The sequence below is a fragment of the Apis florea genome, unplaced genomic scaffold (assembly GCF_048593485.1).
Source record: "Apis florea isolate Af1SG1 unplaced genomic scaffold, ASM4859348v1 contig_2492_pilon, whole genome shotgun sequence".
In the NCBI taxonomy this organism is placed as follows: Eukaryota; Metazoa; Arthropoda; class Insecta; order Hymenoptera; family Apidae; genus Apis; species Apis florea.
The window spans coordinates 242,641-269,500 of NW_028256593.1; the positions used below are offsets into that span (position 1 = coordinate 242,641).

A 26,860-nucleotide genomic window follows, 5' to 3' on the forward strand; every position below is an offset into this window, starting at 1 on the left:
AATAATTACAAAATAAAATTATTTTCATGTTTATCTTATTTTATATAAATCTAATTTTTCTAAATTTTATTATTTAATTTTTCTAATTTTTATAATTTTCTTTTCTTAATATTTTTTTAATGTTATTTCATAAATTATTTATTTTTAATTTACTTACATCCTTCATATAATTTTTATAGATTAAGAATATTCTTTATTATTTCATTGATTAAAAGTAATTTGATATCTTTTTATTATTAGTTAAATGATAATAATTTCAAAACTATTATATAAATTTTATTAATATCATATTTTCAATATTTAAAATTTATTTATAAATTTTGAAAAGTTTAGAAAAATTGATCAAACTTAAATTAATATTTGATTATATGAAAATAAATAAGTACTTCTTATGGTTGAAGAATAGACACGAGTGATAATTTCAATAAATACTCTATTAAACGTCATTCATGCGTTACATAATAATCGTTTACAACATCGTATAGCGCATAATGATATTAATGACAATTAATACAAATTAACCATAAATAATAATAGCTCACATATGTTTTACTCGATATATACTTTCTCTTTGAATTAACGCAGGTGAATTGTGACTATGTTTAAAGAGAGACTTTTTTAACAGAAGATAAAAGAGAAAAAACAAGATATATAATATGGTATACTAGAATTTTTCATCAAGATAATCAGAAAAAATAGCGCGTTTTCTCCATGTATTTATAGATTCTCTAATTTGTTACCGATATACTGATTCGGTCGAGCTCATTCAATTTTTCATTTCTCTCTCTCTCTCTCTCTCTCTCTCTCTCTCTCTCTCTCTCTCTCTCTCTCTCTCTCTCTCTCTCTCTCTCTCTCTCTCTCATTACTTTCTCTTTAAACAAAATATTTACGCTAAAAGCTAGCGACTTAACACAGGTTTCTCCAGGATAATACTTTTAACACGTTCAGTGTCTACTAATTAAATTTTCACTACTTTATAATAAACAATTTAAATTTTATAATTATTAAACATTAATTCACAATCGCATAGAATGGAGTTAATAAGAAGAAATTAATGATATGTACATTTCATCTAACTAAATATCTAAATATATTTACAATAATTTTGAATAGATTTTTATTCTTGTTTAGGAATAAGCTGTAGACTTAAAAATTAATAAGATATAGAATTAATAAACAATAAGTTTAACTATTGTTTTCTTGAAATTTTATCGTTTACCATTTTATCTAACAAATAAATGCTAAAAATAAAATATACAACATTTATTATCTATTACGTTGCTCAAAATAACTGGATTAATAATAACAATAATAATAATAATAATAATAATAATAATAATAATAATAATAATAATAATAATAATAATAATAATAATAATAATAATAATAATAATAATAATAATAATAATAATAGTAACGATAATAATGATGATGATGATGATGATGATGATGATGATGATGATGATGATGATGATGATGATGATGATGATGATGATGATGATGATGATGATGATGATAATGATGATGATGATGATGATGATAATAAGTTATTAGTATAAAAGAAAATAGTGCTATATTTTTACTGAATGTATAATTTACATAGTATTTGAGTATCATTTTGAGCTACGTATCCACTCTATCAATTGTAAATCAGAACATTAGTGGACCCTTTTCAGTAATTATTAATAATGTATACAATATTTGCTCTATGAAGTTAATATATTGTAAAAAAGAAGAAGCTAGTAGATTGAATTCTTCTTTAACACTGAACGTGTTAATAGCTGATCGATGAAAAATATTGATACAATGTTCGTTTCTTCTCTTCCTCTCTCTCTCTCTCTCCTCCCCCCCTCTCTCTCTACTTCTATCTTTCTCTCTAAAAATTATATTATCTTTCGCTAGCTTAGACAAAGGAGATTTAGATAGATCACTACTACTATAATTTTCGATAAAATATGTGTTATATATGTATATGTAATATTGTCCTGTTATACTTGATCACCAATAAGTTTATACAAAGATTTGTTTTAGAATATAAAATATTGTTCTAAATTTCCTTGAACAATCATTTAATCGAGACTTATGTATGAAAAGATCGATTTTTTCGTTGTTTTCAAACCTAGAAAAAAAAAAGAATATTTTTTCTTTCTTTACTCCATTGATGATATAGTACAATTTTTGAACAATTTTGTACAAATCCAAAATAATGAGTTTCTATATTATCATGTTTTCTATTTTTTTTTTTTTTTGCATGAACTGAAATCTCATTAATTTTAAATTCTTTAGATCTTTTGTTTTTACTGTTCAAAAATTTCTTTATTAGTTATAATTATATTATAATATATATTAAATTTTTTTATAGTTAATATATTTCTTTTTTATACAAATATTTCTTTTTCTTCTTCTCTTGAAAATTAAGAATTAAGAAAATAATCGTGAAAAAATTTTTCTATTGTGTTGTTTGAATTTTTTTTTTCTAAAAATAAAATCTTATTATTTCGAATCTCCTTTTTATTTCTCAAAAATAATAACATTATTTCTAATATATTTATAGAAAAAAGTTTTTGAAATTATACGAAACGCAAAAATTGTTTTCTTAAACTTAATGGTGATCAATTTTTTCTCACATGATCTATAATCATTAATTGAACATGTATTGTATGATCTAGTCTCCTATGGCCATTATTTCTGCCAACTCCTAGAACCATATTATACGAAAAAGCTAAGCTAAATAAGTCGCAGACATGGACTTCGTATCAGGAATGCATGAATTCCTAAAACAATATTTGGAGAATTGGAAATCATTGCTCATTGTTCAAAAGAGATTGTTTGAAGATTTAGGTCATTTATTATATTGATACTTTAACATTTTGAATATTTTTAATCTTATACAATCCAATTGTAAGTGTAATATTTATGCACTCCTGATCTTTTAAAGTCCAATATTTTGAACTATACTTTCTCATATTTTCAACGATTCACATTTTCTTTCTTCTGCAATTATAACCAATATTCCAATCTTGATCAAAGAGTTCCTGCTGCGCTGGAAACAGCTACATTTTACTTACTTGCAAATAAAATTTTAAGTATTATTTTAAGTTTAACATTTAATGGGAATGTTTCATCGAAGTTTATAAAAATTTGAAAAATCTTACCAGGATGCTTTAGAGTGCTTGAAATTTTTCAAATAAAGCGAAAATCTATAAATCATTGTTAATTGCAACTCGAAGTAATCTAAATCAGTATTAAAAAAAATCTCTGAGAACATTTTTAATCTCATTTCTAGTTTTTTTAGATTCTTCTTATGTTTTTTTTAATCACGAACACCGTTCGAATCAGTTATGAAAAAAAATTTATAAGGATATAATATGTCACAGGAAATAATATTAAAGAATTTGAATATCGATGCATTTTACAGCTTTTCTTTTCCTCTTTGTTTAAGTTACCGTGCAGCCTTTGGGAGTTGCGATACCAAATGAGAATATTTATTTCTATAATATATATTGATAATATATTGCAAATATTGTTTATGGAGATAGCTGCACATGCCAAGGGGATAAAATGAATCCCAAATTAGACCTTAGAATAGGAATTATTGACTATATTAATAGTACCATACTGAATCCGCGTAGATCCGCGTGTTACATTCATCATAATTTATCGCATGAGTATCGTAATCTTAACTTGTATATGTAATTCGTTTTATCTAATTAAGACAGTTCGGAACGGTATGGATAAAGAACATTAGTGACACCACCTAATATTCTATTTTACTTTTCATTCGTGCATATTTTTCATTCTCACTTCAATATATATATATATATATATATATATATATATATATATATATATATACATATATATATATATTGTTATTATTTAATATTTAATACTTTAATAAAGAATATATTGTAACTGCTTCAGCGCCCTGAGTCGAAATAAAAATATATATCGATAAAGATAGTACAAAAAAAGTGAAACTGAGAGCGACATAGATACGCTGTTATTAGAATTATACCATACATCACACACACACACACACGCGCGCGCATACACAATTTTTTTCTTCAAATAATATTTATTTTTAATGTTATATACTCTCGCGCGAATTTTGAAATATAATAGTACATATACATCTGCACAATATATATGTACATATGTATACGTAGCACACATAATTTTATCTTATCATATCTTTACTATAAATACATCATGCATCAGCCAAATATAATTTTCACGACGTATGTACGTTTAGAATTATCATGATGAAAATCCCATCGATAATGTTATTTCTTGTATATTAAAGAGAAAAATGATACATTCAAATTGATACACCTTTTAATATATATAAAGCTGGTATGGAACTATTTTGGACTTCCTATCTTTTTTAGGAAAACTCCTTTTCCATTCATTTTTCATTCATTCATCTTTTCTTTCATATGCATATTCTCAGGAGCTTTTCTATAAGTTCTTCCTTCAATTACTGGAAAACACTACATATTGATGCAATACTATCACAGTCAACTTTTACGGAATAGTTGCATCTATATATCTCATGGAATTCTAAACGTAATACGGTTTGTAATTTATTTTTTGTAATTCTGTCTAAGTTTTCTATTTTTTTTTTTTTTATTTCTTTACTTGCATCGCAAAATGGGGAAGAGGAGGGCTGAGACTACGTGTATTTTTTTAAGGCAACTGCCATAATTTGAGTAAATCCGTATGTGATTATACCCAATCAGCAGTAAATATATATATATATATATATATATATATATATATATATATATATAAGAATTTATCGGCACCGTTGCGTTTCCTGCAGGACGATCCAACGATAAATTTCAACATTCTTCTTTTTCTTTACGCGTGCCGATTCGTTACAAATGACATAGAATAATGAGAGCAAGCAGGGCACATTTCCTAGGCATATTACATGATATTTACAAAGTTGTTTCGTTTGTTTGGTTCCAATAAAAACTCCTGTAAAAAGAAAAAGAATCATTTTTTATGAATAAACTATAAAAATAATCATTAATATGAAAATATAAAAGTTTAACAAAGTCATTACATTTTCCGTTATAAATATTATTTTTTATATTATTATTTTTGTCCAATTATTCATGTATTTTAGTTATTCACGAATAAAATTGTTTTATTTAGCTAAGAACTTAAATAATGTATTCATTTATTATTTGGATAGACAAATAATGCATCTTTTTATCATAAAATTGAATTATTGTCTAACAAAGTTTTAGTCATCAGTCATCAATCATTTTGCGAATATAGATATGTAATATTAATTATTATTATTGAAAATTGTTACCATTAGTAAATAAGTTTGATAAATAAACTTCGAATTATGCATTGTTAGATACATATCTTATTTAAAACAAAATGTGTTAAGAAATTGTTAAATATTTATAATCAAAACCTCTATCGTTTTATAGACTCATACATAATCATGCTATATTATATATTAATCACAAATATATGTTGATAGTTAATTATATTCTGATATGTATAATTTTGTTATTTCTGAAAAAATTTTTCAAAATAATATTACCAAATCAATACATTTTTCTGTCATTTGTAAACTGAAAATTCATAAAATTCAAAAAATAGAAATATAAAAAGTAAAATTTATAAGTATTTTAAATATTCGATTAAATAATGTTTTACTTAATTAAAATCATAATTCATATTTTATTATTGATAATTCTCTTTTCACAAGGGAATATCAAATAGATACCTAATTTGTTCATAGGGCACCAAACGGATCAAGTTGAACTTGATTATTTTGTGGTTGCGCAACATTCTGCTGTGGTTGCTGTTGTGATTGATGCTGAAGGTTAGTACCCATCATTGAATTTGAACTAGACATCATCATTGGTGCAGTTCCTCCTGTGACCATCATGTTACCAGGACCACCAGATATTGTGCTCATCATAGGTCTTATGCCTTGCATATTTTGCATACCTATTGGCACACTTTGCATTCCCTAAGGACACCAGAAATCCAACTGGTCAGATAATTTATACTTCTTACTATTTCAAATCCAAATATTTTCATGTTTTCTTTAATAATGCTTCCAACAAATAATCATTTGTACTCAAATTAAACCAAAATATATGGAGTTTATTGCAGCCATTCTGAAAATATATATTTCAATATGTCATGACTTGGATTCCTATAATTTGTGTTGAGATTTTGTTATGTATTTTTGTATTTTAAAATAACAAAATTAATATATTTACATTTTTACAAATATGAATATCATATGCAATATTAATAAAAATTATATAATAGTGTATTCCATATACAATGGTTAAATAACATATGAAAAAATATAAAATAAATTTTTCCTAAGAAACTAGTTTAAATTAAACACGTAAATGCATCACATATGAATTAATGCAAAGCAGGAAAATATAAAGGATATGGTATACAATAGAAACAATGATTATAATTTTTAATCTTTGTAATTATCTAATAATTATTTGATAATGTAATCTTTTCTACAGAAAATTAATTAGTAACAACATCAATTATATATGTGCAATAAAATATATAAAATAAAATCTTTAAATTAAGCGATACATTTGTTCCATTACAATTTCTTAACAATTGAACTTACCAATGGTGCAGGATGAGGAGAAAAACCCAGAGTTGTTGAAGAAAGTTGCGTCATTCCTTGTCCCTGTAACAACAGGTAGCATGCCATATGCCATACATGCATTGTACAGCTAAGTGTATGAATCCATAATCACATGTTCACTATATTTTAATATCTATTTTTTTTAAACTAATATTATAAAAATTCTTTACAATTTATTTTATCTCAAAAATAATTTAGAATTCGTAATTTATATTTTAAAAAGTTAGTATCTATTTATTAACAGTGTTTATTTATATCATGATAATGACATTTGAATATAAAACAATATTATACAATCAAACATATAATATGATAACAGAATATAGTGCATACAAAGAAAGAATAATATCAATATTGTTAGATAAGAATAAGTGTATAATTATTGTTTATATATAAGCTTATTGAGCGATAAAGCAAGCATGCAACGATTATAATCAAAGATCATAAAAATGTTGAAAATTAATCTTTTTTTTGTACTTAATTTATAAAAATATTATTATATAATATTAATTACGATTATATTACAAAATAGAGATAATTATTTATACTAAATAATAATCCGCTAACAATTAAAAATAACATGCTGATAGTTCGATATCAAAATAAATAAGAATATTATGTTATAATACTAAGAGTCATAATAGTCTGATAGCAATATCATGTTCAACGTGCTGATGACCTTATAATTTAAAAGTTGATCAATATTTGTTGAACTTACCATTGGACGATATCCAGCGCCAGTTGTAGCTGCCATAGGTTGCGGTGTCCATCCTCCAGCTGGACCACCAGTTTTGGCAGCATTTTTAGGTGAATTCCATTGCATACCTCTAAAAAAAGTAAAAGAAATTATCATTATACAAATAAAAATCAAATTGAATATTCTATGTTCAAAGAAAAGTAATTATTATAATAATAAAAAATAATCGTGATCTTACTTGACTTGTTGCTGAGCACTTTTGTTGATGGTCAAATTTTGGGCAAGGCTAGCAAGACTGCTGTCCAAATCTCCAGTCAGGACTTTACCAGTAGATACTGCATTCTGTTGTTGTCCTGCTACTGAAATATCATTATCTCCAGCTACAGTGGTAGGTATTAGGATTATACCCAAAACATCAAAACCTAAGTAACATCTAGATTAGCCAAAGCTCAAAAAAGCATAATTCAAAATTGCACGTTTTTATTGCGCATTAAACAACACAAATAAGAAATATATTTCTAGACATAGAAAAAAGCATAAGTTCAATAAAAATAATGACATAAAATAAAACATTCAACTATCTATAATTACTCGAGGTAAATTATATATTGAATAAAATAGAAGATATATACGTAATTAAATACAATATTGTTGCGAAATAAATATATTCATATTTTTATTTCTTTATTTGAAATTATTTGATCATAAAATAAAAGAGATTTGAAAATGATAAAAACTTCGTGAAATCGAGAAATGAAAAATCTTTACATATCATTCTATTCTTTTCTAAAGAATAACATTGCTATCGATCGATTCATGTTAAAATATCTCGAGTCATTCTTCGATTATTTTTCTTATTTTCTCATTTTATTTAAAAACAAAAACAAAATGAATAATATAAATATCTGGCTGATTTTAAGCAATATGTTTACTTCAAAACAATATTGTATATATATTTTTTTGATATATTCTATGAATATTATGTTGTATACATCATTTGTCATACATGCATCAATGATAAGACTAAGAAACAATAAATTTAAGAGAAATAGAAGAAATAGATGAGATAGAGATGACTATATAATTCAAAAATAAATTGGAATTATTATATTTAGTATCATTTTGATCGTAAAATTTTTAATAATTTGATTAATAAATAATATTGTAATAATTAAATAAAAAATATTAAAAAATATACTTTTCTGTTTCAATAATAATTAAATTATTATCAATATAATAGATCATAGGCAATAATATACAATAATAATAAGTGCGTCATGAGTCATTGATAACAATTCATGATTATATATTCAAGCAATATTGTATATAAAAAAAAAGGACCATGTTTTTTACTAAATGAATATACGATATAAATATATAATTATCTTGACTAAAAATAATGTACTTATATAAATCTACTAATAAATATATAATATATAATTATTTAATTTATTATAGTTCTAATAATCTAAAATAAATTTATTGACATTCAATTGCAAAAAATTAAAAGTATTAAAAAAAAGATTTCTCAAATGAGATATCATAACAAATTCATATAATCTACTAAATATATTATGCATTCCTAATTAAATATCGGATAATATTTATATGTTACTATTATTTATTATTTAACTATTTCACGATCACTTATGAAAGAATTACAATATAAAGGATATCCTTACATTCTCTAAAAAAATAAATAAATTACAAAAGTTTTTAAAAACAGTTCATACACACGCAGGCATAAGAATTACTCATATGAAATAATCAACCATTTATGAACAATTTAGTAGAATGATCTACTCCAAGACAATGACATAAATCACCGATGCTATACATCTCTGAGCTTCTGAAAAAAAATTTTCAAAATTAAAGATTCTAATTTGCCTTCATATAATTTTTAAATTTTTATGAATTTTCTTTTCTTCTTTTACATTAAAAAAAAGAAACAAAATCATATACGAATAATCGAATAATAATCGTAAAAAATATCAAAAAAATATAAGCATAACGGTACATAGCTCATGAGACTTATCGAAAAGCATCACTGATTCCTCTGGCATGCAAGGGAGAGAACCATACATTCCCGTCACCTGAGATCGGTTGTTTTGCCGGGGAACCGTACCCCGCTGGGACTTGGGTGGGAATACCGTAGCCGACCATCGGTCCGCCAGACATGACCGACTGCCCGGTGGCAGCCATATTGGTAGCCATATCAAACATGCCAAAACCCTGTTGAAGAGGTTGCTGTGCTTGTTGCGCGGTCGGCAATTGTTGAGCTATGGGTGCCGGCCTTGACGGAGACCCGCCCAGTGCCATTCGAATGCTATCGTTCAGATCGTCAAACGCGCTCTTACTTGGAGCGGTGGCGGTAGTAATCGTTGTTCCAGAAGATAGTTTGCCAACCGCCACTCCGGACACGGTTGGAGAAGCTGGTCTAGGCGTATCATTTATCGCTGTCGCGGGAGGCGGCGGTCTGGGAGGCGGCGTGGCAGTGGACTTACCGGAGGCTAGAGTCACAGAGGACGCCGTATCTGCGGCTTCCCCAGCGACACCCTCCACGGTCTTGAGCACTGCAGAGTCGCTCCCAAAGAGATCTGCCTGGCCGCCAGCACTGAACAGGTCTCCGGTCTGTGTTTGTTGCTGATTATCGCCATCGTTCATATTGGCGGCAACATTGGTCGCGGCACCCTGCTCGAAGAGACCGAAAGCGGCTGCGTTTGACTGCGTTGACTGGGAACCAAGGGAAGGGAAGTCGGACATAAAAGGGTTTGGTACGGATCCGGCCGTTCCTGGAGCACCAGCTTGCGCAAAAATCAAGGTGCATCAATTATTAGCGTAATTTTTTTTTTTAATTGCTTTGATTAATTGCCGCAAGATAAATAATTTAATGCTTTTAATTATTACTCATCGTGTCTTGTACTATTTACGTGCACGGTAAGACTATGTGAATACATGTGCGTAAATGAGTATAACAACAAAATTTTAAAATTAGTACGATAATAAAATTTTTTCATATGATCAAGAAGTTTGTTAAATTTTATATAAAATATAAAATAAAACTTTATATAAGGAATTAAGTTTAAATTTTATTGTTATCTCATATAATTTTTGAATTTGTAATAAGCAATAAATTTTATTTGTATATTAGTGTAGTTATTTTTGGCCAAGATCTTATTAAAATAACGATGTTTCTTATGACATTAATGATATATTGTAATATTTGAGAAGTTAATCCTAAATTTTATAAAAATTTTGAGAATGAATTAGAAAAAAATTACATTTTGTATCTGAAAATTTAATTTAATTAAATTCTTCTGGCACACTGTCATAACTATCTCATAGGATTAACTTACACAGACATCAATAAATCGATACTATTTAGTAAGATGCAAAAATATACAAAAATATACTATCTGAAGCAAAAAAATTATTCACCATTAAAAGAAATAAGTATTATATACATAGAATATGTATGTAAAGAAAAAAGATATGGTGCATAGTTTAACAATGAAAAAATACAAATTTTTGTTTCATAAAACAATTAAAAAAGTTGAATTAAGTACTCACCAGATTGAGAATCTTGATTACCAAATACAGAAGAGAAACTATTATCTGTAACAAAATTATTATTTGCTGGAGGCACTGCAGCAAAACCTATAAATCAAAAAATAAAAACATCTCGATGAAATAACGTAAAATATGATTATGATGTAATAATGATCAAATAAAAATTTAGATAATAGTAAATAAGAAAAACAACAAAATAAAATAATTATTTACCGTTACCATTAGTCATCCACATGTTATTCTGTGTTTGTGTAGTCGGTACAGCGGTAGGTTGTGGTGTTCCAAACATGTCCGCAAAAGGATTTCCTGCTAATTGAAGTAGATCATCTGATGCTTTTTGTGGCTGAAACATCAATATAATTTATAAAAAAAAAAAAAATATTATAATAAAAATATTTTTAGTTACCTGGCTTTCACTACTTGTTATCGTTGATGATGCACCAAATAAATCTACAATTGGTTGATTGGCATTGTTTGTCGGTGAGCTAAGGAATGGATTCGTACTGGGGCCACTGGATGGAGATTGCACTTTTGCCTAGTATATATGATAAAATATAAAAATATAAATAATGTTATCAATATTTTATAATAATAATTTTTTAAAAGAAAAATGCGTTATTTTTATAATATATTAAAATAAATCTTTTAATACCTTGTATTGATTCATAGCAGCCTCCTCTTCCGCAAGAGCTTGTTGTCGAAGCGCTTCATCGATATGTCCATTTCCGGTATGGTCAAGGCGATTATTACTAGCTGCTGTTCCAAACGCAGTACTGGTGGAAGATAGGGCGGACACTCCCGACTTTACATTCGTTCTATTGCTGCTTAGGTAATGATTGGGCGATGGATGTGTGTCGATGGAATGGTGGATTTAGAGGGAAAAAAAGGAGGAAAAGCCATTTCCAGCAGAGAGATAAGTGTGGCCGAAGGAGCGAAAAGGAACGTTGATCATTGAAAACAAAGGAAAAGACAAACAAAAAACAAAAAAACAGTGTAGTACGTATAAAGATAATAATGATGTGTAAAAAATTTAGCTACACAGTGCTTTTTCACTCAAATATACATACAGATATACTCGTAAATATATAATTATAATACATGCGTAACGCTAGCCTTCTTTTTTTGTCATAAATTCTTGTTTTTTTTTATATATTTTTTACTACGTGTGTTTTAAAATAAACTTATACAAGCAAGTTGAGTTGAATAATACTACCTAATGAGTTGTATAATATAAATGAAATGAAAAAAAATACGCACTTTTTCATTTACTATGGTACGTACGCTTATATACATGTAGATCAATTATGTGCAAGAAAATATCACCTAGCTTTTGTTTTGCAATTTAACATCAATTACTGATATTATTTTAAAAATATGTCAATTGAAAATAAATATTGATTACAAAAATTATATTATTTACATAAGCTTCAATGATTCGTTATACATAAAAAAACAGTAATCTCCGAATAAGTGAATAATAAATAATATACAAAAATTGATTTATAATCAGTTTTATTTTTAATCAATTAATCAGGATTTAAAACAAATCTCAAAAGAGATCACTTATCCAGGAAATACTGAATTTTAATCAGAATTTTATCATGAACGAAATTTAAAATATTATCATATTAAAATAATTTTATTGATTATTTTCGCCGCAAGTTGTTAAAAATCATATAAATTACCAAGAGATGAGTCAAAGGAAATATAAATATGTGCAATAATCAGCGATAAAATATTTAAAAAAATATTAGCGATAAAATATAATCTCTTGGATGACAAGCTAAGTGAAATTTTTGCAGAAGATTTCAAACAAAATCTCTAGAAACCATAAAAAGCGATAATAAATCGAGAAATATCAATATAGTTATCATTAGCCCGCAAATATAAAATAAAGAACAAAAGCGAGAAAGGAAGAAGAAAAAAAACTTTTTAACGAAAAAAGAAGCACAAATTCAAGCAATAGAAAACAAACGCCAACATTACCTTTGACCTTAAAATTTACAAAACATTTTGCGAGGAAAATAGTATGATTAACGATTGGATGATAAATAGGATTTATATTTTTGTATGTTATTGAATTTATAATAGAATAGTAACAAAGGAAAAAGATAGGATTGATATTTAAATATACATTATATGTCTAAATATTGTTTTTTAATCATGATTATTATATGTGAAATATCTTTCTCAAATAAAAATGTCTTATTTGCATAATATGTATAATATGTGTGTATTTGTATGTGTGTTTTATATTTTACCTTTAAGTATTATTAATAGATAAATCGCAAAATATTCTTTAGAATTAGTAAAATTTAATCCTATTTTGAATATTATTGATTTTAGATATTTGTAAGAATGATAATCAACATACCTTGCAGACTGCGTAGGAGTGTTTGCTGCAGAACCTTTCTTTCCTTCTAACGAAGCTAAATGTTGTTCCAATGCATCTAATAAACTACTAGGAGCCTAAGAAATATCCATTTTTAAAATTTGATCTATAGATATATTTTTTTCATAAAATTCAAAAATATATTGAATTATAATTTGAATTTAATTAAAATATATTTTTTACCTTTGTTAGATCAGGTATATCTCCTTTATCAATGCCAACGTTCTAAAAAAAATATAAATTAATTTTAAAAAATTTTTAAATGATTTCTAATTTATACGATTTTTATTTTCAAAACTTACTTCGGCAACTTTTAAAAATTCACCAACCCGATCCATTCTTATGAGAAACTTTTTATACAGATCCAAAGCCTCGCGACATTGCTTTTTATTCATATCAAAATATTTTTCTAAAATGCAACAAAACAAATATTAAATATTTCTTCCATAATAATAATAACAATTAAATAATAGATATTTTACCTAATAAATTAATAATGCCATCATTATAACATGCAAACAATCTAATTAAATCTCGAAAGAGAAGCATAAAAGCCATATTAATAACGCCATTGGTTAAATCATTGGCAGTACAATCGAATTCTAATAGTGCATCCAATTGTGACTGTAGTACTGGTAAGGTTTTTAACAATTTCTCGGCATTCATTGTACGCAAAGTACGGTCGTCCTTTCTGAAATATAATTTAAAAAAAAAAAAAATAAAATTATTTCCTTATAACTTACTAACAATTATTTTATTCTAATTTATTACTTTAATACTTATTTAATTATTTACAAATTATTTCCTATTAATTACACAAAATATATCTGTTTTTTATTAATTAAAAATTACTTACCCCCTCTTCACCTTGCAAAAATCAAATGCCACAGTTCTATAGGAAAGAGCCTTTTCATTGAGGTACTTCGCATATCTCCTGATAAATGGTGACATATCATAACCTATAGAAAAAAAATTTAATTTAAAAAAAAGTTTCTCAATTCATCTATTACAAAAAACTTTAGGATATAGTTGATCAAAAAAAATATAGTTTTCCCAAAAAGAATAATTAAAAATTGAAATTGTGCAAAGTGCAAAGATCTGCATGCATGCAAGTGTAAGCAGACACGAGCTTTCATTAAAATTATCGATTCTGAAATGTTTTCAACTTAAATTAGAAAATATGTGCAACACGCAAATAGTGAATAGATTCATCTTGACCTTTTTCATAAAAGATTGAATAAACATTTCAGAAAATGAATCATTGAATTAATGTTATAAATTACAAATGAAGAATTTCCCTAAAGAATTTTTAAACAATTAATTATAATATTTAATTATATAAATATAATATAATATTTATATAAATATAAATATAGTATTTAATTATAAAATTGAATAAAATTGAATAATAATAATAAAATAAATAAAATAAAATTTTCTCAACTTTTTATTGTATTAATAACAAGAAACATTAATTATTAATATCATTTGATTATCCAATTCAATTCTAAAGTCTTAGATAAAATATTATACAAATTTAGAGAACGATATTAGTATGGAAAAATATTAAGATATGGAAAAAAGGATAACAATAAATGTTAACTCACCGATGCGAGCTCCTGCTGTGCCCAAATAGAGAGAAAATTAGTTCCAGGTTAGTAAATCATAGATAGAGGCCAGATACACATAGCTGCATAATGCTAGGAAGTTAGCCAGAAATAACTTATTAATAAATTTCTGATTCTAAAGAGTAAAGATATTATGCATTTTTGAAAACAATTATATATTAATTTTTTATAATTATTTAATTTTGGACAACATTTTATTATTAATTATGTTAATAACTATTTCAATTTAAATATTTTCAAGTATAATCTTCTTCAGAACAAAAAAATTTTTACGTTCATTTTTATTGATCTTTAACATAAAAATTATAATTATTTAATTATGAAATTCAATATTACACAAACATGAAGATGTTAAATTATTAAATTTTATGAAATCTTTAAGATAAAAAACATGAAACGTGTGACTGTGCTAGGCTCGCGTGCGTGCTGCATTCGAATATAACTTTTTACTTCTTGCCAAAATTATTAACACATTGTAAAGAAAGAAAGCAACAAAGAAAATAACTTGGAAACATGCCATTTTGATAATGGTTCAATTAAATCACCGTCTATATAATTTTCATCAAATTATTTTCTTATAATATCATGCATGAAATATATATTAATTATTAATTAATTAAATCTATTCCGTAATTATTCTTTAATTTAATTTTATTATAATTTATATAATATTAATTATGAAATATTTCATAACGAAAATTTGCGAAAATAAATACGTAATTTTGAATCTTGATATCTTTACTTATAGCAAACAAAAAAAATTGCTTTAATATTAGAATCTCCTATTCTATTTCCTCATTTCTTTTCTTAATATATTTTAAATATTTCACCATTTTCTTAAAATTTAATAATTTTCTCATTTAATTAAACTTTTTTTTTTTAATATACTTTAGTATTAAAAAATATTATAAATATTTAATTATTTTATATTATTTTATTGTAAATGAAATAACAGAATTTTTAATATAAGAATTTACACTTACAACTTTATTAAAAATAATATTAATTTTCAAAGTTTTATTCAATGAATTCAATTTAAAATCTTATCTTGAAAAGTAATATTAAAATTATTACAATTAAATGATTTTATTAATTTAATTGATTATTATTAATAATTTTTTTTGTTTTTTATGATTGTTTTTTTTTTGTAAATTTCTTATACCAATGGAAGAAAGTTTGCTCATTTAATGCGAACTTTTTGAAAGTTACATTAGTGTAATCAAAGCATGTTTTATATTTTATTATATTGAATTTTAAATTTATATAAAAAAATACTTGAATTTGATGAAATATGTTGCAACATACAATTTGTTTCTTTATAATGAGATTATTTATTATTATATATATATATATTATTATTGATAAAATAATATTGAAATTATATTCATCTAAATTAAAACTAAATTCACATGTAACAAATATTATTCAATACATTTAATCATTTACTTTTGAATAGATTAAATTGGTTATTTCATATGCAATAACTTGTGTAATATATAATGTGTAATATATATATATATATATATATATATATATATTTACATATAAATATATACTCTTTAAAATCAAATACTATTTACTCAGGATCAATATTAGAAGAAATAAAAGTTTAAAAAAAAAAAGAAGAAATAAGGGGCAATGAACATTGACAGGGAATTAACCGGAATCGAGCATCTAATTGAACCACTCGACAGAAGTTAATGCAAGAAGATTCTTTTACACAATGTGATCACCTTGAACGCCGCTTTTATCGAGAAAATTACTGAGTTGAAACGTGCTGTTGCTGGATGCTAGATACTGTGTAAACCTCTGTAACAGAAAAATTGTTGAATTCGTTAAAATCATTTCTCCGAAATAATTTACTATATTCTATTTTTTTGTTCATTAATTTAAAATTAACTTTAAAATCTTATAAAATATAATTAATTTTACATTAGAAAAAATATTCATAATTTTTTAAGATTTTTTTAATATTAAAAAAATATAAAAAAATTATAAAAATCTTTTTTTACTTAACTACTTTTTTTACTTAAAAATCTTTTTACTTAGAATCATGATAAACAATATAATATTTTAAGATAAAAAATCATTAATCAAATTATTAACATTAGTTTCGCTAATGTAATTTTCTAAAAAAATGATTATGTTACAGTTGCTGTTTTATTGAATTATATATACAAACTGTAAATGTTAGATTCTAGTCACGGATTCATATTATTCGATCCCGTGTACATTCACGCACAGGCGACTGACAAGGGCGACGACACTTCCTTTTTTCAAGTCATTATTGAACCAAAATAAATTAAACAGCCTTTAAATGTAAATAATACTCTTTCTTTTATGGACAAATCTTTAAATTTTATTCATAAAAAATAATAAATAATAAAGATCACATTTAAAACTTTAAACATTATTTTATTAAAATAAAATATTATAAATTCATTAAATTTTACAAGTAAAACAATATCAATTTTCAATAAAATATTATAAAACAATTGAAAATTTCCATAACAGACAGTCAATTAATAAGAATTTAAAAGTACTCTTTTCACAAATTATCTTTTATTTTATATTATAGATCTTCATTAATTATCATTTTCAAATTATCATTCATTGAGAGACAAAAGGAAAAAAATTATCTGATTATTCTTAAGAAGTTATTAGGTCACTTATTAGGAAAGTTGTTACTCTTAGGTCTGATTATAAATACGAAATTGTTTTTACCTCATTGCCGTAACAAAGCATATGATGCACTGTGATCAAAGCTTTGAAAACGACTGTCCAATTTGTGTTCTGCGATCGTTCTATTAACAGATTCGCCAACTGAGGTATCGACACGTTGGGTTCGTTTGTACATCGCACGAGATCTGCAACAAAATGACAAGTCTTATTAATCACGAAATTTTGTCGCGTATTAATTTTCTTCATTAGAAAATTGCTAGTACTATTTTAATAATATTTCTTCTATATTTAATATTCGAAATACTTTACAATAAAAATAAATTTACTATTACTATTATATTAATTTATTGTAATATTTAGTATTATTTTAAAAATTAAAATAAAAATTTAAATGATTTGTATCATTTTTTTATTTTAAATTAATGATTTATTTTTTAATATATTAGAAAAAGAACTGTCTTGAAAAAAAATCTTTTTCTAAGAATGAAATTGTATGTATAATACAGCATTTTGAATTAATTAAGAAAAAAATGATATGTATAATTAGTAGATTAAGAGGATTTTTCCTAAATTCTTTCTAAATAATCAATAAGGCTTTCTCGTTATTCTGGAAATTATAGGAGTTAAAAAAAAAGATTAAGATTTATTATTCCTTCATCATTTCTTCTAATTCCTTTCCAGTAAAACCATCGAAAGATATCTGGTATCTTAGTAGAATTTTATCATTTCTAACTGCTTTCTATTCATCTTTTTATTCTATATACAATTGTAGAACAATCCATGAAAATATATAGTAATAGAATAACATTCCACTTTATATAAAACAAAACTGTATAAAATTAATTTTTCATGTTTATATTCATTTTAAAAACATATTTTATCATTCCAATAAAAAAATTAGCGAACTTGTTAAAATACTGTTTCCTCACGGATTTTTCTAATATATTTTATTTTAATATATGAGAAAAATAAATGTATAATGAAAAAAATAAACAAAATTGAAAATCGAATTGTAATATCTTTTAAAGAATTTGAGTAAAATAATGCAATCATTTTTTTTTTTTTAAAGAAATTAATACTTCGACAAATACATTTAATAATTACAAAGAAAAATAAAAAAAAAATATAAAGGCTAACAAAAGATTATAATTCGCCAAATGATTTTGAAACTGTCTTCTAAGAATATCAGGTATAGCATGTATGTTCGTTCCTCTTGAAAATTTTCGCATCAATTAATTTCTATTTTTTTTTTTTTGTATATCACAAAAATTTTTTGCATATTTATAGTACTTAAGATTTTGTAATTTGAATTTATATAATCTGAAAATATAAAAACTTTATGTGAGTTTTTTTCTAAAATTTTTATATTATTTTTAAAATAGAAAGTCCATCGTGATTGCTGCCAAAACGATGAGATGTCTTAGTAAATGTTTGACCTTGTCTTCTCTTCTCTAATAATGTACTCCCGAATAAGATTCAAAAGTCATATCTCATTGAGTAGTGTTCTTATTATTTATAAAAGATAGAAACCATAATTTAATATATATATTTTGCCAATAGTAACAAAAAATTCTAAGCATCAACTTTTTCGATTGATTTTCTATGATAATCAAATTGTAAATTAAAAATTTTTAAAATTAAGAAACATCTTATAATATAATTTAAATATTTCAAAAAAAAAAAATAAAAAAAGAAAGATTAATATAGAAAAATATTTAAAAACAAAGTTTGAAAGATTCAATAAAAAATAGAATAAGCTAAAAGAAAAAATAAATTGTTCTGTTATTATGACTACTAATGACGAAGTTCTTTCTTCTACTGTAATATCAAGTTTCATAACTATTTATATACAATATATATATATATATATATATATATATATATATATATATATATATATATATATATATGTTTTCAGCTAACTAAAAATTATGGATTAATTAATAAGTATATATAAGAAATAAAAAATTTCGTTCTTTTTCAATATATTTTATTGAGTAAAAATAACGAAATTTTTCGCTAAACTCATTTTATAAAATATTTTTTTTCTATGTACTTTACACTCGTCTTCCTTTTAATAAACTTTTTCATAATAAGTAATATTTTTTTCACTTTTTTATAAATATCTATTCTAAATTTATTTATTTCGAATATTCTTTCACATGATAATAAATTTCATAAATTTTATATTGTATATTGTATATTGTATAAAATTATATATATATAAGTTATATATAAGTTTAACAATATAATTATATATATAATTATCTTTTAATTCCGTAGAAAAAAATTATTAAAGTTTATTAAATAAACATAACCTCGAATAAAAATCGATAAAAGAACTTCATTACGCTTCTTGTTTTCAAACTGATATTATAAATAAACAACCATGACATGGATGAACATGTTTATAACCATAAAAAATAAAGAAACCTGATGAATCTAATTAGTTGTTGCCAATAACGACAGATATTAAATGTAGTAAAGAATGCAATCATTATCGGAATTATCTGAAACTTGCAAGGGGTGTGCGCATTGAAATGTTTCTCCGAATCCAGATTCAAATGGGGGCGTCACCGATAATGTGTTTTGGTAAGACGATATCTGTAACAAATGCGAATTATCAAAAAGAAAAAACTTTTATATTGCAAAACATAAATATCTGGTTTACCTCGTTCTTGCATCATTATATGTCCTCAAATTCCATTTTTAAACTTTTCTGTTGACTCTTAACAAATTTTTTATTGCCGATAATATTTTTTTAAATATAAATGTGAAGCAATCTATTTTTTAATTTATATCTCAATAGAAAAAATTTTGATTCAATGTTTAAATCTGGTTTAAATCATCTATTAAGAAATATTCTTCATAATTATTCATTAAAATTTGCTTTTTTATCATTTCAGTCGATATAATTAGAAAAAAATAATATAATCGTTTCCAAGAAAATCAAAAATTAATTCTATAATAAAATTGGATTAACAATTTTAATTGTACACTATTTTTGATAAAAGTGACTTTAACCAAGATGATCTTTCTATGATTAGATATTTCGAAGTAGTTATGATATTTAGAGATTATATAAAAAATATTGATAATCGTACAATTCAATTACTAAATTTAGCAATCCAATATGGAAGGACAATAATTGTTATCTAAAAAAAAAAAATTATGTGAAGAAATACAGGAAATATCGATAGCAAATTTTCCGAGGCAATTCATAGTATAATTACAACTATTTGTAATTAAATAATTCAACGTATTTTATAAAATAAAAATTATCATAAATGTTTTTAATTTTACATATTAAATTATAAAATTACATAAATTAATAACAATGAAAAATTATCAAAATTTAATAAAAATAAAATTAATTATATTGTTAATACATTAAATTTAAAAAAAAAAAACTTTAACAAAAATATTGAAATTTAAACAATTAAGAAATATCATCTTGATTATGAATTAAAAATTGATAATATAATCGATATTTTACTAATTACTAATTAATATATCAATAAAACAAAAATCATAACTGTATCCCATTCAATAATATCTTTTGATAAAGAATTTCATCGAGAAATTCATGGTAAATGACACTATTTTTAGCACTAGAAGTGATCATTCGTGGTCTCCGAATAGATAGTAATCAGAACCATCGCGAGGTCATCGGCTAGGAATCAAGTGTACGACCGATCGATAAACGGAATCTCGGACGAAAGCTCCCTAGGATGCAATGCTAGTGGGCATGTGCGAAGTACCCATCTAATCGAATATGTATATATAACATTTAGGTTTTGCAATCGATCGATTCTTTCTGATCTTCATGCGTCATTTATAACTTTATTAATCTTAAATAGTTCAATTTTGTTCTTCTAGATATAAAATATTTTTTTAAAAGATATATAGTTTAATTCAAAAAATTATAAAATATTAATTAATTAAAAAATAAATTAAATATTTAATCTTTTAATTATTAAAATTGTATTAAAAAACAAAAAATTATATTAAATATTCTTTCAAAAATAATTATATTTATAAAACAAGAATACAAATATGATTCAATAATTGTAATCAATTGAACTTCCATTTAAGAAAAATCGATTATCGAAGACTTAAACGATTTTTTTCTAAAAAGAAAGATATTAAATGTTATATCATGATTTGTACAATGTGATATTAAATATCATATTTACAAAATAGTATAAAATATTTATGAAATTTAAATACGATGAAAAAATATTTATAGAAATCATTTCATTAATAATTTATATAATATTATAAATATTATACTTGTAAAAATAAAAAATTGTGATGATTTCTATCTTCCATTTGTATCCATAAAGATAAAAATAATAAATTTAGATAAACAAAACCAAATTTTTCATTATTAATGCAAGATTCTCAAGTGAAAATTATATAATCATTCCATTAAATTATGAAATATGAAAAAAAAATTGTTTTTTATTGCTTTTTGTTAAGAGTGATAATAAAGATTGTAGAGAAAGGAATGAGATTAAACCTAATGAAGATTTCATCGACAGAAATTTGTTTCACTATCTAAATTAGCAGACCGGAAGAAAGAGTGCAAGTTCCGTCCTGTTAAAACGGAAACGCGTTCTTGCTTCTAACGAAATATGACTGTTAATATTGTCATTCACTAAGGGATGATTGAAATAAATATTACAATGTGAATGAAACAATGTAATCATTAATTTTGTAATATATCATAATTTTTATACAAAAATGTAAAAATTCATTAAATATATAATATAATATTACTTATAAAATTATTAATATAATATAATATAATATAATATATATAATAAAATATTCATTTAAATTTATATTAAATTAATTTTTAATTTAGGAATGTTTCAACATTTATATTAAAATTAATCATTTAAATCGAAAATAATATATATTGTATGCATGCATGTATCTAAATAAATGAATTAGTAAATATAAATGCATATATCAAAATTTTTAAATGAACAAAAAATTTTCTGCTTATTTTAAATTTTAAATTATAATTTTATTATATAAGATAAATTTTTAATGATTTGTATCAATATTTTGTAAAATATCAATATAAAACTAAAACCAATATAAATAAAAACAAAATCAATATTTACGTATAAATTACATTTAAAAAATGATAATGACATGAAATTTTTATAGAATTGTAAAATGAAATATTGAAATGATGAATAACATTTTTTAAATTTAAGATAATTTTTTTGAATATATAAATTAAATTAAATTTAAAAATAATTCGACAACAGTGAAAAATGAAAAATCCTAATACTATATTTTGAAAGTAGATTTTTAAATTGAAATAGATATAAGTACTTACACATATAGATATATCTATACTTATAAACCTTGATGCAACTCATGCGACAGAAGAATAGATAATCACGAGGAACTCATGTGGTTTCCTACCATTCAAATATAAAATAACTTTGTTTTTCTGTCGATAATAAATTTTTGTGTTATTAATAATTATTAAATTTCAATTAACGATCAAAATGATGAATAACCAATGATAATAGTTGCTAGAAATCCACTTTTGTTTTTTAATATTTGAATATTGTTCGAATTATTTTCCTAGTTATTTATAGTCTTCAATAATAATTTTATAAGTAATTTAAATTAAAATATATTCTGTTTATTCAAAATCAATAGTTGATAGAAATTTAGACAATTTGTCAAAAAAAAAAAAATAAAAGAAAAACGTCTGAAATTTGAATAATATTTTGTATTAGTATAATATAATATTTTGTATTGGTATACTGATAACAATAAATATACTAATGGATATAGAGAAATGTGTTTATCAATACGATTTATTGACATTCAAATATAAGATAGCTTTACTAATTCAAGGAAAATTATGTCACTAACAATCTTCAACTTTATGGCAATATTCATAAACCAATAATATCGTAACAGCTACTACAAAAAATAAACTACTTTTGCATAAAATATCTGTTATAAGTAAGGATCAACAATTCAAAAACTTTCACCATTACTCAATTAGAAATCTCAGTTGAATTCGAATATTTTGCAATTACTTATACATATGTTTACTGATAACGATATTAGAACACAATTTTAAACAATTATCAATTTAAAAAATTTAACAAATTAATATTTTTACCAACGCGAGTGTTTAAGTTTTTTTAATTTATCTCAATATAAATTTGTATAATTATCCATATTAATATAATATGATTGTAATGAACAATACATATGTAATGCAACAATAATGAGTTGTACAATCAATATCATTAACTGTGTGTAATATACTTACATTTTAACAAAAAAAGCTTATGGAATCAAATTATTTATTTTTTTAGTAAAAGATAATGATCACTATCAATATAATAATCGAGAAAAATGTGATCGCGATTTTACATCGATCTTGACAGTTATTGAAAATTTCTGATGATACATGCCGAATTTTTGAATTATAAAACAAAATGACATGAAATTAATCAATATTCAATGATTTATGATATTCTTTATTTTTCATTCTTTTTAACGAACTAATCAATTTTTCAATCTTCAATTTTTTGTAGATATTAAATTATATGAATATGAATTGTATCTTTGTCAAGCGAATTACTTTCCTTCACGCAACGCCTGGAAATTGAAAATAATCCGTTAAACTATAACGGACATAAATATATACAAAAGACTGTTCTTCGTTTTTGTATATTAAACATGATTAATTTTTCATATATTTTAAAAAATTGTTTAATTTCGAGAAAAATTATTTCTGTTGCAATGTGATTCATTTTCTGGGATCTATAACGATTTATAATAATACTTAACTACATCTCAATGATATACTATATAAAGATTAATAATTTCAGACATTAATTTTAAGAATTTATCCTTTCTTTCATTTTTTTTTATTGAAGAAGAAATTAATCAAGATACCGGAAAAAATACAAAATAATTAAAATGATCGGAATAGACAAATGAATAAAAGAAAAGATGATGGACTTACATTCGAGATGTTTCTTTTTCGGACCTATCATCTCTTCTGTAGTAGCTTTGCATACAGCTTTAGCAAGACCCTGGCCGGCGATGCTATGTCTCGCTGCCAATAGTCTATCGTTGATTGTCTGTCCCGCCATAGTGTCGTTACTTCTGTCACACTGGAACTTTTTGAAGCTTACGTACTTTTCAATCTGATTCTTCCGTTATACTATCACAATTAGAAATTGTTCTTCAGTTTCGAAAATAGTATTAGCAAATGCACACCACCCACGAGAATTAACGAAACGTACCTCGAAACCAAGAACACCGACAGGAAAAGAAAAATTACAATACGCAGAACTGTTTTCCGTCAGTTCTTTCCGAAATTTTTTTAATTTTGTGAGCGCCGGTCTAATTTTGCCTTCCCGATTCGATCCAGCCGAAAGAGCTCTCTCGCGCGCGCGTAAAGGGCTCAGCTGGGCGAACGACAGCTCGGCTCACGGCGACAGAAGGCTCTCACAACCTGCCAAAATGGCGCCTCGAACCTCCTACTGCTTCGCCGGACCGATCATTCCTGACAGCCAATCCTACTCGCTATCCGCAAACACGGCCTACTATCCTTGACGTCATACCACTTTAATCAAATCAAGTTTTGTTATAATAGTACAAATTTTCCGAAAAAATCTTTTTAATTTTAAACTGATGATTTTATCAAAAGCTATAAATGACTTATTTCTAACTATATTATTATTTTTAATATTATATGTTTTGATATTACTTCAATAAAAATTATATTTAAAGCGAAATAATTTATTAAATAATTATTTCATAATTTTTATAATCTTAAGGAATATTAAAAAAAAAATATAAGAAAAATATACACTCTTATTTAGAATATCGATCGAAAAGATAGTTTCCATAATAAGTTCAAAATCGATAATAACGGTTCAATCTCTGCGCACGCATATTCGTTACAAAGTAATACATCTAATTTATATCGTATCAATGATTATAGACAATAATTTATCTTATATTTTTTTATTAATATTCTATTTTTATATGTTTTGAATCAATATCTTTTTATTTACTAATATTTTCATTAATTTAAAAATTACTAATTAATTTAAATGTGAAATAGATTTTTATATTTCTATACACAAATAAAATATAACTAGATATATTTAAAATTAATAATAATAAATTACTACATTTAAATAAAAAAAATTATAAAAATTTACATACAGCTATGAACTTTATATATGTGTAGTTTTCTTAATATTATTGATTAAACTTAAAAAATTTTTGCAGTTAATGTTGGTACGAATACATTATGACATAACACATAATGTAAAAAGAATTAAGGTTCGCGAATTGATTTAAGCCGATTCTAGTAAAAAAAATTTATCTTAAAAATGCGTATGTATAATTAAAAAATTATTGTTTTAAAAACTCAAAGTATTTAAATATTTAATAGTTATTAAAAGATAGAAAAAGAAATAATATGTTAGATTTTCTGGTTAGCTAACATTATAATCATCAATTTTTTTCATTTAAATTTGTTTATAAATTTGAATTAATTGAATAAAAAAAAATTGATATTTCCCATTTAATTTTTCAGCTGTTAGTAGTGGAGTATCTCTTGTATTGTCATCAATTTTGACAGTTCTTATATTTTCGGGAATGCAAATATATAAAGTTTGGTTAGCATCATCACAAATTTATACAATATTAGGAGGATATATTGGATCGATATTATTTATGTGTGTGTTAACTGCAATAGGAAATTTGGAATCAACAATATTTGGAAAATCTTTTCAACAAAAATTATTTCCAGAAGGTATATTATTTAATATTGACATTATGAAATTAATTTTGAATAATGTAACAATGATATTTTTTTTTACAGTTATTTTTTCATTAATGATTAGTTTAATTGCATCAGCTTTGGTGCATCGTGTAGCAACTACAACATGTTTTATATTTTCTATGATTGCATTATATTACATTAATAGAATTTCCCAAGAAACATATGCTTTACCAGTACCTCCAATATCAATTCATATAAAGAAGAGGAAATAAAAATAATTGTGAAAATCTATGATTTGTTTTATAATACTTCAAAAATGTTGAATTATTCCTAAAGCTATTTTAAATTTTATGTAAAATTGTTTTGTCTTGTAATACATATAATATATAATTAATTTTTAATTACTTATTTACTTTTATTTTCTTAAGAATGGGAT

At 24.0% G+C, this 26,860-nt stretch overlaps 2 protein-coding genes and 2 long non-coding RNA genes across 18 annotated transcripts; 2 read left to right on the top strand and 2 right to left on the bottom strand.

Annotated features, from left to right (window-relative positions):
* Positions 1-4,843: 4,843 nt before the first annotated feature.
* Positions 4,844-25,196, bottom strand: lap (phosphatidylinositol-binding clathrin assembly protein lap). Of its 14 annotated transcripts, none has more exons than XM_086905826.1 (20): positions 24,929-25,196; positions 24,646-24,846; positions 17,670-17,812; positions 16,679-16,754; positions 14,925-14,939; positions 14,174-14,276; positions 13,800-14,008; positions 13,620-13,726; positions 13,501-13,542; positions 13,300-13,394; positions 11,578-11,746; positions 11,332-11,460; positions 11,139-11,268; positions 10,926-11,012; positions 9,449-10,159; positions 7,594-7,714; positions 7,377-7,485; positions 6,638-6,700; positions 5,753-6,001; positions 4,844-4,983 (listed from the first exon to the last, which is right to left on the bottom strand). In XM_086905826.1, exons 2-19 carry the CDS (start codon positions 24,773-24,775, stop codon positions 5,762-5,764), a joined length of 2,679 nt encoding a protein of 892 aa, XP_086761952.1. In that variant the 5' UTR covers positions 24,776-24,846; positions 24,929-25,196; the 3' UTR covers positions 4,844-4,983; positions 5,753-5,761. The 14 variants fall into 14 exon arrangements, with proteins under 14 accessions (XP_086761952.1, XP_086761965.1, XP_086761963.1 ...); XM_086905839.1 differs by having other exon boundaries at positions 7,594-7,777; XM_086905837.1 differs by having other exon boundaries at positions 24,646-24,802; positions 24,929-25,114.
* LOC147657874 (uncharacterized) lies at positions 11,595-13,508 on the top strand. Its single transcript, XR_015291459.1, has 2 exons — positions 11,595-11,921; positions 13,272-13,508. It is a non-coding gene; the product is annotated as an uncharacterized LOC147657874 (long non-coding RNA).
* LOC147657875 (uncharacterized) lies at positions 19,755-23,380 on the bottom strand. The gene is made up of 3 exons (XR_015291458.1): positions 22,984-23,380; positions 20,299-20,476; positions 19,755-20,231 (listed from the first exon to the last, which is right to left on the bottom strand). It is a non-coding gene; the product is annotated as an uncharacterized LOC147657875 (long non-coding RNA).
* A 339-nt stretch (positions 25,197-25,535) lies between the features above and the next one.
* On the top strand, positions 25,536-26,828 carry LOC100864788 (protein KRTCAP2 homolog). 2 transcript variants are annotated; one of them, XM_003693247.4, is made up of 4 exons: positions 25,536-25,595; positions 25,926-26,033; positions 26,236-26,454; positions 26,524-26,828. In XM_003693247.4, the coding sequence occupies exons 2-4, from the start codon at positions 26,030-26,032 to the stop codon at positions 26,694-26,696; spliced, it is 396 nt and encodes a 131-aa protein (XP_003693295.1). In that variant the 5' UTR covers positions 25,536-25,595; positions 25,926-26,029; the 3' UTR covers positions 26,697-26,828. The 2 variants fall into 2 exon arrangements, with proteins under 2 accessions (XP_003693295.1, XP_012341415.1); XM_012485961.3 differs by lacking the exon at positions 25,536-25,595 and having other exon boundaries at positions 25,926-26,133.
* The last annotated feature ends 32 nt before the right edge of the window (positions 26,829-26,860 follow it).

Excerpts from the sequence above, each read along its gene's own strand:
- lap (XM_086905839.1), bottom strand. The coding sequence starts at position 24,775 with ATGGCGGGACAGACAATCAACGATAGACTATTGGCAGCGAGACATAGC. Across the intron at positions 13,543-13,619 it reads AATTTTTAAAAGTTGCCGAA|AACGTTGGCATTGATAAAGG; the intron begins GTAAGTTTTGAA and ends TATTTTTTTTAG. Across the intron at positions 11,747-13,299 it reads ACTCCTACGCAGTCTGCAAG|CAATAGAACGAATGTAAAGT; the intron begins GTATGTTGATTA and ends TTACCTAAGCAG.
- LOC100864788 (XM_003693247.4), top strand. Across the intron at positions 26,455-26,523 it reads ACAAAAATTATTTCCAGAAG|TTATTTTTTCATTAATGATT; the intron begins GTATATTATTTA and ends TTTTTTTTACAG.